Raw genomic sequence first — 12570 nt, forward strand, 5'->3', positions numbered from 1 at the left:
TATTCATAATATCAGAAATAACACATATGATACAAGTAGCTAAGTTCTCTATCATTCTTGGAATATAATAAAAATTAAACAAAGCAACCCATTATATTTATTTCCAGAAATGTCTGTATTTACTTAGCTTAAAAATAATCACAATATTTTTTCTTCTCATTAAGGAAAAAAGTAAAATCTAAAACAGTGGCACTGGAAATTGATGTATTACTGCTAACCATACATCTTTAATATACTTATCTTAAAATTACAATGTTAACAGAGTGAGTGTGCTTTTTAGTAATATTTGGTACAATCCATATTGGCAACAAAATTGTAGATAAAACATGTGCCACTTGAACCACAACAAATTACCTGGACTCCATATACCAGTTTTATTATCCTTTAAAAATATCATTATTACATGTTTTTCCTTAAATGACTTAACATAAAAAAAAGAAACAAAATTCTATTTCAGAAAATGACAGTGATACCAAGGAAGTGGCATATAAAGGCATCTGGACTTCCTATTGGATAATAAAAATTGTTCAGCCTTAAACAATTTTCATACTACATAGTTATGCGAAATTTCTTTTATGATAAGCATAATTTTTGTTTCAGTGCAGTGCTAAGAATGGAAAACCCAAAATTTCATTTTCATCATATTATGCTGTTTTATTTTTAAAAAGAAAACAAAAATACCAGTCAGACTGCTCGTAAAATTTGTGCTATACATGTAAAAAGTGGTTTTGTTGCCAAAACAGTTCAAAGGTGGTTTGAAAAGCTTTAGCATAAAAATTTCAGCCTACTCAGAATGATGCCTACTCTGGATGATCATTCTCTGCAAGCAAGGAACTATTAAAAGAAGCTATCACTGAAAATTCAAGTCCCAATTCAAGTTTGGGAAGTATCAGACAGACTAAATATTCCAGAAAGTTCATAATATAATTCAAAAGTACATGGTAATTTGAAGAAGACTGGATATTAAGTTGCTACAATGTGTTGGTACCCCTTTGTTTAACAGATTAGAATGTGCTTCCTAAAGTTTGGTAAGGGATTTTTTTCCTTGGGGAAGGGAAAGAATAAAGAAAATCTCCTTTTTTGTAACAGTTCATTACAGAACAATACATTGTGTATTATCCACTACAAAAGAAGTGGATAATACACAATAATGTTACAAAAAAAATCATGGGTTAAGCAAAAGAACCTCCTTTAGTAACACTGAGAGGGAGGCAAAAGCAATGCTTTCAGTATGATGGGGCTACAAAGGAAGTGTATGCTATGAATTACTGTTATCAAATTAGACAGTGCAACAAAAGAAGTGTATGGTATGAATTATTGTCATCAAATTAGACAATACTATGAAAGAAGTGTATGCTATGAATTATTGTCATCAAATAGACAATAAATTCAGAAAAATATTGTTGCCATATGGCAGTTTTAAAAGCAGAAATCGAAAAAGCACACAGAACTGACTAATATTTGAGGTGTAGTTTTCTATCATGACAGTGCTTGGCCCAACATTTCAATGAATGTCAGACCAAAACTGCTTGGGTATGGCTGAGATGTCTTGTGTCACCTTTCATATTCATTATACTTTGCCCTCTTGGATTTTCATCCCTTCATGTCACTTCAAAATTTTCTGAATGTCTTGAAGTTCACTTCTTTGAAAATTGTCAAACAGCATATCGATAATATATTTATGAACAAACCTAAAGATTTTGTTCAAAAAGAAGAAACTTTCCAGCTGCTAGACAGATAGCAAAAAGTCATAGAATAAAGAGGTGCTTATGTGACTTAATGTTTCTTACATTTTTGTATTGCCTCATTTGTACTTATCATAAAAAATATCTTAACTTTTCGGATGACCCAATATAAAGATATATATATACATAATCTTTAAATGAATCTGATAATATATATCTGTGTCTTGGAGATGGAAAGTTTGGAAAGTATATGGATAGTTTTCTTAAAATAAATTACTATGAATTATTGGTTTATATACATACATATCTCTTTCTCTCTCTATATATAAATAAATATACAGACCTGGACTAGTAATTGGAATAGAACTAAAAGGCTCAAATGACACATTCAAACTTCGAGTCATTGTATTATCTAATACTGGTAAAGATGATGAAAGAGTATGACTTCTATTTGAGCTGAAAATTGTATCACTTCCAACCAAATAAAGATCCATTTCTTGGTCTAACTTGCTACCTTCATTTGGAATCTGAAATAAAGATAGGTTAGTTCTTTCAAGAATACTTTAAAACAATAAAACAGCTGCTGATCTTTAAATATGAAAAACCAAAAGTTTCAGAAAGGCTTTTTCTCTTTTTATGCCATTTCAAAAAAACTTCAAATTGATTTAAATTAATTTTATAATGCATGGTTCAAGCTACTGAACTATTAATAATATGCAATTTATGAAAATATATTAATATTTTGTTAGATATTCTAAATTTTAGATTCTTTGCTTAATTTTATTTCATAATGTAGTAAAAGCCTGACCATCCAGCTTTCAACTTAACAGAATATTTTAGAAAAATTTTTCTTCACCCCAAAATTAAGTAAATGAGACAAAATTAACATCAGTATAGAGCTCATTATACAATTAGCACATATACATTATTACCAAATAGTGCAAATTAGCACCAAAAATGGGTAAGCATGAAGTCATATTACAGTCATAAAAACTCTGCCTTAATTTTACATAAATTTGATTAATTTTTGATAAGACTGTTTAATTTTTTGAAAAAAAGGATATAAGCTCTGTGTTCCCCCTCCTCACATTTTGAAAAAAATGGTTAATATTTGGGTCCTGCTTTCTACAGGATAGTATGCAGTGGAGTACTTTCTAAGTTACAGTATCCTAGCATCAAAAAAGCCCATGTTCGATTAAAAAATGGCAATGAAACGTGAAACTTTATGGGTCCATCTCTCGTGTAGATTTAGTCAAAATATTTCATCAAATTCCGATAGCTCCCAAGGATGTCCATAAAACTGCTATCTGTATACTCTTTGGACTTTTTCAGAGCACTTGAATGCAATTTGGTTTATGCATAATGCATCAGTGACTTTCTAAAGATTTTTTTGATGATGTATTAAAGGATGTATATGCATTTATTGATGACATTTTGATTGCCTCCAAAAGCAATAAAGAACATATTGAACATCTATAAGCTTTCTTTAAAAGACGAGATCATTATGGTTTAACAATAAAACCCTCATTGTACATTTGGAGTTCCTACCTTAGATTCTTGAGATATAAAATCTCTAAAGAAGGAATTTCTCCAATTCCAGATTGAGTTGATGCGGTTTCTAAATTTTCTAGACCAACAACATTAATACAACTTAACAGATTTGTACCACATGCAGCATACATTTTGTCCCCTTTAATGAAGTTTCTCGAACGCCATGCTAACAAAAAGAAATCATTCTGTCTAACTAAAATGATTGAAGTCCTCTCCAATGGCCTCAAGTTGTAAAGGTATTTTTAACAGCTAAAGAAGCTCTTGACAAAGTTACCTTCTTAAGACGTCCAATTCCTAGTGCTCAAATCAGTCTTTGGACTGATGCATTTGATGTTGCTATTGGCAGCTCTCTCATGCAACTCTAAAATGGTCAATGGCAGCTCCAAAATGATGAATGGGAGAGAATAATATTCCTTTCTTTAAAACTGAATAACAGTCAATGGAAACGGTCTACATATGGCTGTAAACTGTTGGAAATATATGAATTTTGGCATATGTTAGTAGGTTGCAACTCCATACTTACTGACTAAAAACTACTAACATTCACTTTCAGACAAAAAGCAGAAAAGTGCTCTCCTAAACAATTCAGACACCTTGATTATATCTCTCAATTTTTCACTGATATACTATAAATTAAATGTAGGTAAAATATTTTGCCGACATGCTGTCCCAAATAGAAGTAGATTCTGTTTCTCGTTCATCCATTCTGGATTTCAACAGTTAGCTTCCATGCAATTTACAGACATTGAACTACAACAATTGCTAAATTACAAATCTTCTTTGAAATTCTCTAAACAGTATTTGACTCTTGAAGATATTTATCTTTACTGTGATTTCACAACTAGTGTTCCTTGGTCTTTCATTCCATTTTCATTTAAACCTATCACTTTCCAAAGTATACACAGTCTTTCACATCCAAGTATATCTGCCACTTCAAAATGTATATGCAGGCATTAAATTTGGCCTAACATGGATACTTTTATCAAGAAATCCATGAAGGTTTATGAGAAATTTCAATGTTCAAAGATACACAGGCATACGAAATCACCCATTTTTGGCATTTTTACTTCCTGATGTCAGATTTTCTTATTCACATTGATTTTATTGGCCCACTACCAATTTCTGAAGCTGCTGCTTGACCATAATCAATCACTTCACACAAAGTGCTAAAGTAATTCCCACATTTGATATATTGGTTGAAACAACTTGTAAAGTTTTAATTGGGAAAAAATACTGTTTAAATTTAAGACATCGAAAATATTTATGCTTATTTATCTCTTGCTGCTAAACTACATTGCTGACTCTTAAAACTAAAACATGAGCAAGGGCAAAAGATAACACAATTATGTTTATTATAGATTCCCTTTAATACAAAAATGAAATTTCAGGTATGATAGCACAAAAGAACATGCGATGATCAATAATGAGCATGAAAATGAGTAGTAACAACAACCAATGCTATGGGATGAGGCACACATATTGAAGAAGAGAATCTAGATATTTTGAATATTGCTGTAAATCAATGCCAAAGTTTATCTGCTGCAGCCACTGGTGGTCTTTGTTGCACCTGTATATACAACACCATATAGCAAACATGCTCTATTAAGAAAAAATCTGGTGAATGTGCAGGCCAAGACAGAATCATAACTTGCTACATGATGAGGAAATGTTGGACAATGAGTGTAATGTGTGGCAGTGCCGGATCTTTGATTTTTCTGATGTGGGGCAAAAGCTAAAACTGCCGCCCTCACCCATCATCCTTTAAGTTTCTCTAAAAAGCTTTAATTTCTTTAATAAATACAGAAATAGCTAGGGTTTGAGGTAAAAACCTAAGCTCAATTTTATACTAAATTCTTAACATGCCCCCCCTTTTTTTGCTATAAAAGAAAAAACAATGAATTTACATAATTAGAAATTCGTCCCAGCCCTAGGAGAATCGCCTTTCTGGTGAGCTTACTTTTGGATTCAAGCCTAATCCTAACTCTAATCCTGAATGCTTCCAACCCTCCAGTCCTCACCACCATTCGTTTTCCATTCTATGGACAATGGGCAACCCCTAAGCTTCTCACTATTCCCTATTATTGCATTACTGGTTAAATTAGGTCGAGTTAGATTATATGAATATCGCAAAGACAGCAGGGCTACCTACTTAGAGGAGAGGTGCTTTCGTGGAGGAACTTTTTAAAGGAACCTGGCTCGTATTCACATTACACATGAGGAAATCCACGAAGAGAAACCATGCAGCCAGTCCGTTCTTTTGGGTTTGAACCCAAGCAAAGTCGAACTACCAGTATTAGGCGGTTATAATCACTTGGCCACTGCTCAGGACATTTGTTTGATTATTTACTATGTGTTTCGCCATTAGGCACTGCATGGAAAGGGAGGAATGCCTTGTGGAAAAAAAATTTAAGAAGACTGACTGGTATCTGCTTAGAGAAGAGGTGCTCTCGTGGAGGAACTTTTTAAAGGAAACTGGCTTGTATTCATGTTACACATGAGGAAATCCACGAAAACAAACCATGTAGCCAGCCCGTTCGCCTGGGTTTGAACCCAGGCAAGGTCGAACTACCAGTATACAGCGATCTTAATCACTCGGCCACTGCTGAGGACATTTGTCTGATTATTTACTATGTGTTTCGCCATTAGGCTCTGCATGGAAAAGGAGGAATATCTCGTGGAAAACTTTGTAAGGAAAACTAGCTATGTCACACACGGAGAAAATCACGGGAATACTCATACAGCCAGCCCATTCACCTATACCTGACCCTCGGACCAAACTACTAGTGCTCAGCCACTAAGGGAACCATTGCATACAAAATATGGGCTATTGCCGAAAGGAAGTATTCTGAAATGATTATACAGAATATGGGCTATTAATGAGAGTATTCGTGCTTCCTGTCTTGTTTTTCATACTTCCTGTCTTTTTTTCATACTTCCAGTCTTGTTTCTCATACTTCCAGTCTTGTTTTTCATACTTCCTATGCCATAAGTAATTTTAAGTTCTTACTGGCCTTAACGCTATTAAAATATCACGGAATTAGTAACGAAAATTAAAATTTTACACTGTAAGTCTTTTGTTCTGCAAATAAATGCTTGGAATTGTCATAATTTGATCATAATTTGGTTTGATTTTCGGTTGCCAAAATCGCGAGATTTGATAAACAATTGCTTTTTTTGCTTTTGAATTCTTTATTTGTCAGAATAGACTCAACTGCAATTTTTTCGGCTACTGTTTTAGACTCTTGTATTTGATATTCCATAGGATTTTTCTCTCGTTTTTTATAATTCCTCAGTTTTGGTCAGTTCTTTCGTTAACTACACAGAACGCAGAAGAGGAATTCCTTTTGAATTTCTGATTTACTCCATTGAATTCTGGAAGAATATTTGCTCAAATATTCAGGTTGAGTAAATTTAAATTTTTCACAGCATGTAACAGATGTCCTACCTCATCCTTTGATTCGGCATCAAGAAAAATATCTTTAATTTCTTTTAAATATTTGAATATTTCCGGTAAGTTCATTAGAAGGACTTTCACAGCCACATATTTTTCCAGCCATCTCGTCTGGCTGCTTCCTTTTAAGTTTTATTTTGTACATTTTTTAATAATATACTGTCAAGTAGTGCATCCGCCACAAAAGTATTTTCTGAGTAATTCCAAACAGATTAACTGCTTCCGGACACGAAGAAGCAGAATGCATACTGACAAAATACGAGGAGTGAGCCAAACATGGCACAAATTCATCCAGCTTATTCATTTCTGTAATTCTAGCTTGTACTGTTTTAGAAATGCCAGCCATATTAGACCTGTTGTCATAAGACTGAAACCGACATTGTCCAATATCTAAACCATCAAGTGTCAATTAAGACACTAATTTTCTAGAATGCGTTCAGAAATACATTCTCCTATCATTCCACCAACTTCTATGAAATCAATGAAATTCTCCTTTATCTCACACAATCACCACACGTTTTTACGTATTGAGTCACCTGGCTCATTTTTTTCTTTATGAGACACATATGGGGTAAATATGATTCCTCACCCTTTGTTAGATGCTTTGACATGTTAGATTTTGAAATGCTTTGACATGTTAGACGTTTAAGTTCCGGATCGACAGAATGTACTTAAGAATTGAATTATGTTTGGCAAGCGGAGAGATTAAATTCAGAAAATTTCCTTCGACTTTGTGAACAGGCTACTTGCGATTTCATCAGACCTAAGAAAAGAACGACAGAATGTTGAAAGATATAGTTGAAAGATATAGTATAGATAAAGTATATAAAATTTTTCTCCATTTTTTTCCTCTGTATGAATGAGCCGCTCAGTGTCGTGATCGATGCCTTGGCACGATTTTATTTGTTGTACTTGAATTTTCCACTTAATCATGCACCTCTGTGGTTTCCAGACGCTTTGCGGTCAGTTAATCTTGCTAAAAATTTTTTCCAATTAATGAATCCTGTTGTATGGTGTAACGGCAGTAATATGTTTCTGATAAATCTTGCAAGGTGTACAAAAAATTGCATTCTTGTTTTTAGAATATGTAAACCAAGATCTAAGCTTTTTATTATTTACTAATGTTCTGTATAACATGTCAAATGTCTGCCATGACGTTCAATGGGATTGAGGTTTACGTTTTCCCGGATTTTTACCGGCTAATAATACTGATTGACTGCTTAAGAAAGATTGTTGGTGACCCCCCCTTTTTTTATGACCAGCCAATTGCATGCGTCCAACAAATCCAAAATTTTTAGTTTTTCATCTTTCTGCTGCCCTCTCCCATTTAAATGAAGAGATCTTTATATCATAGTTTCATCTCCTCCAGCTATTCGTTTGATGTCAATGAAGAAGTTTATTCTTTCAAATGCTGACTTGCGGATTGTTTGGGGATGATATATGCAGCCATGTTTGGTCGTGCAAATTGCGAGAAATATTAATTCCCTCTAGAATCTCAGCACAATCGAAATTGCGGCAGGATCTGACGATTTACTTCTTCCGTGAAGTTATTTTTTCATTTTAGCTGAAATTTGTTTTCTCTGTTTGGCTTGTTTTTGTGTATTCCGCTTTTCTTCCCCTCGATGCGCAGATGGTTCCTTTTAATCTAAATGAAATTCACTATGAATTGCCTTAATAAGAATAACTAAGAATTGACATAATTATACTGAACAGTCTTAAATAAATGGTCGTGTGTCGCTAAATATAGTGCTGGCTATTAAAAGCAAGCATATCTTAAAAACAAAAAGAGAGAAAGGGTGCAAAAGAGACCTAAAAACTTTAAAAAAAAAAAAAGAAAGAAAAGAAAAAAAAAAAAAGAAAGAAAGAAAGAATAAATCTAGCTTTAAAATCCAACATGCGCTCCACTGTTCCGAGTCAAACCCAAGGTGAGCCTAAGTTCCCAACTAGCTGCAAAAAAATGTAAATGCCTTGCTTCAGCTTGAAGACATAATATCTGGGTCTTGTATATACTCGATGAATATTAATTTTAATTATTTCATTTGTCCAGGATGGCCCAAAGTTAATTTTTTGGGTTAGCTCTTAAAAAATAGTTACGATACTTCTCCATTTCCCAGCAGACATTGCTATGGGAACCAGGTGACTTCTTCTAACTATCGTTCTATTTATTATTTGAATACGCCCGGCCTACACAGCAAATGATACAGGGAATCCAGATGTTACTGATAGGGTCAGTCTGATTCTATCAGTGACGCCTGGAGTCCCTCTATTGGCCTCTTTTTGATCTTGTATTTATAGTTGTAATCGGCTGTATTTTATTTTAACTCATGTTTCTTTAAAAGGGTTCATAGTATTTAATTACAAATCTTCTTAACCCCTTCGCGCTGACTGTCACGTATACGTGCCAGCAACGAACACACTTATGTACTGCCGACACGCAGGCGTGCCAGAGCATTGTTGCGTTTACTACCGACTGTCACGGATTTGTGCCAGTACCTTGAAACGTTTTTCAAACTATAATTTCTGCCACAAGATGGCACTGTATGTCCATATGGTTTCAGATACATGTACATTAGACCTTCTACTCGAAATGAGAGAAGCATGACTCGCATGCACGTGTTTTTGATTATATAAACAAACGGGGAACTAAATGTTTCCGAGTGGCGTGATTGATGATGTCTCTTTAAATCGCACTTTATTCGCACGCGGTAGTTGTTTATTGTAAGTAAAAGTTTTATATGCGCTAAAGCATTGAATATTTCGGTTTACAGTTCAGTTTTTAGAAAATAATTAGATCTTGTTAGATGTGAATTCTTTCTGTTTTTACCGTTTCAATGTCAAAGCGTCGAAAATGTTTAACAGAGCATGAAATAGCAGAAATGATGCAAAATATTTCAGATATTGATTCTGAAAGATTAACCGAAAGACATTTTCCAAAACTTTGTTCAGAAGAGACTGATAAGAAAATGAGACGACGATGCTTCGTTTGTTCACATTCCCGGAAAAATCCTCCAAAACGGCAAATGAGTTATTACGAGTTCAAGGAATGTAACGTAGGACTGTGTGTAGATCCCTGTTTTAAAATTTTTCATACGAAAAGAGAATTTTAAGTAATATATTTAGTTTTCAGATGTATAATGTTAAAAGTCATAAAATGGTGAGTAATTAAAATAAAATGTGTAAAATATGCATTTAAACAAGAAATAAGGTAATTAAAGTATATATATATAAATATTTATAAAGCATAAGCCATTTAAATACTCTATAGAGCATTATTAAACAATGCGTTGATACTTCGGAAATTTCATGGATTTAGGCTTAGTAGCAAAAAAGCCCCCAGCCCTGGAGAGACGCTCGCAGAAAACACTGCCGGCCTCCGCGGTAAGCGCGTGTTTTCACTACCTGGCTCGAAGGGGTTAAAAAAGGTTTTAAACTTGGCTTTAAAACTACTAACATTGTACTAAAATTAGAGAGCTGTTTTAGCGAACAACATACCAAAACTATCCAGTGTTATATTTGAATTTGCCGCCCTCAAAAGTTGCCGCCCGGGACAAGAACCCCGGCTTGCCCCCCGCTAGATCCGGGACTGACGTGTGGTTATGCACTGCCCTGGAAGGTGAATCTAAGGTGATTCTAAAGGTATGGGACAACTACAAGCCTTAATATGTCTGTATTGCTATTACGCTGACTGATCAGAACCAGATATGCATATTCACATCTAATTGTCCTTCAAATCATAACTTCCACAGCTGGGCTGAAATGATGAGGATAAAGCAAGATTCCAAAGAGTTCTCCATGGGGGTGCCATATGAGTACATGTCCATGCAATATAGCATGCAAATACAGGATTTGCCAGTAAAAGGGGTCACACAGTTCATGCATCTATCCATATCATTCAACACACTATTGTAGCTGTAGGCACCTGTATTGTACTGTGAAAGAAACACAAACAATTACTACCAGATAAAAAGTCCATAATCCTAAAGATGTCATTTCTCTATATGCATAGACACTTTTTGCCATGCTACACATATATATCCTGTGTCAAGCTCATGGTGCGACTTATGATCTTTGTGTGTTACTCACATAAGATGTCTGTTCTACAGAGCACAGGTGCACTGAGATGATCATGAACCAGCACCTTTTCTGAATACTCAGTTCCATACCTGCATGACAGTGGTTGTATTTCAACCAATATAAGTAGCAATTTAGTGGTATAATAATCTAGAGCCATGCTATTATTTTTCCATGATAAAAACTGGACACATGTTGTATGATCTGTTCTTATTCAAAGTGTACTGTTGTATGATCTGTTCTTATTCAAAGTGTACTCTAAGCTTCTAGTCAAACAAACACGAATACTGTATACCTAACATTTTTTTAACACTGATTCTAGGTGGCATTACAGGCACATATTCTACCATGCTCCATTTATAATGCAAAGTTCATATTAGTCAACTGTCTTCATGGTGTTTGAACTTAGATGGCCAAGTGTATTTTTCACAGACTCATTATTCTAATTCCATGAAAATTTGCAGAATTTTTTTTAATCAGTACGCTAGAAATACTACATAAAAGCTGTTTTACGTATTAAGAAAGCTACATGTTTCTTAAGACATTTAAGTGATTTTAGTTGCATATTTTTCAAATTTTCTATATTCTGCATTCTTTACATTTGATAATGTCGCATTCCTTTAATGAATAATGTAGTTTACAAGCATTATGAAACATAATGAGATACTATATGATTTCTATAGATATTATTTAATAGATGTCTCTTTATGTCAAATGTTTTTATATGATTGAAAAATGTATTTTCACTATTGCTCTAGACTATATATGAATGTCTATTATGTATTCATACATTAATTTAAAAGCAAAAGTTTATAATCTTTGTTTCAAATCCCCAATAAATTGTGCATTTTTCATTAATTACTGGCATTTAAAAATTTTTTAATAGTCAATAAATGGAAAAAAATTCAGGTAGATCATAAACAGTCATACCTTCCTATAACAAGCCTCAAGAACTGGAAGTTTGAATTGCTATATCTGATCCAATAAGAAAAGTGGATTATTTCTCAAAAACATAAATATTGAAATAACTGAATGAAGAATTAACCAATTAGCATCGTCATATCTACCAAAATAAGTGACTAATAAACCTAATTTAAAAAAAAGCATTAGGATTTAATTGCAATTATTATTAAGTGCAGTTATTAAATTTGTTTTCTGGCTCTTTTCAAACTCTCCAAGATATTTGGCAAATTCATTGGCCTTTTTTCTGAGGTATTAATCTAAATATTAACCAATTACTGCTTCTTTGAATGATAAACTATTTCAGCAAATGCTTCTTCAACATATCTATACTCCCCCTTTCTCAACTTTTTCTTCAGATCCAGATTTTTTCCATGATCAGAAATTATAGTTCGATTTTTTTATACGGTATTTATTGTAGATTTCAAGAATTGTATTTTTGGCAGGTCTCAAGTTGGCTGTACCTATTTTGTATTTTCTGAATAATATTCACCTTATCTTCAATGCACAAACTTCACATTTAAAGCTCGCCATGTGGATGATTTTTTGACAAAGAAACAGTATATAGAGAGCTTGGTTAAAGAATATGTGAGAGTTTTGCTCTTCTGGAAGAGATAAAAAAGAAGATAATTTTATGAGCTATTGTCTTATCCAATGTCCACTGAGAGCATGGTCATTTCTCTCAAGATATGTATGGTTGCAACACAAAGATTCAATAACCTTTGCAAAGAAAATATCAGTTTCGCAAAAGACCTAAAGAATGCAAAACTTCTACTCAGAGTATAGAACTTGAAGAGCATTTATACTCAAACAAAACAAACCCATAAGATTCAAAGATTTCACCCCTAATAG

General features: G+C 33.6%; 1 protein-coding gene and 1 long non-coding RNA gene across 7 annotated transcripts in view; one reads left to right on the top strand and one right to left on the bottom strand.

The window, feature by feature from the left end:
• Nucleotides 1-12570, top strand: part of LOC146997140 (uncharacterized) — a 269052-nt gene that overhangs the window by 233161 nt on the left and 23321 nt on the right. The gene's annotated exons all lie outside the window — the stretch shown is intronic.
• Nucleotides 1-12570, bottom strand: part of LOC118188568 (RIMS-binding protein 2-like) — a 481985-nt gene that overhangs the window by 209814 nt on the left and 259601 nt on the right. For all 6 annotated transcript variants that reach the window (XM_085816767.1, XM_085816768.1, XM_085816770.1 and 3 more), the window contains exon 11: nucleotides 2029-2212. In XM_085816767.1, coding sequence (XP_085672893.1) covers nucleotides 2029-2212 — 184 coding nt within the window. The remainder of the gene's footprint in view (nucleotides 1-2028; nucleotides 2213-12570) is intronic.

This window comes from Stegodyphus dumicola, chromosome 5 (genome assembly GCF_044657685.1).
Source record: "Stegodyphus dumicola isolate Sdum_Otavi_A_Nest chromosome 5, ASM4465768v1".
Taxonomy (NCBI): Eukaryota; Metazoa; Arthropoda; class Arachnida; order Araneae; family Eresidae; genus Stegodyphus; species Stegodyphus dumicola.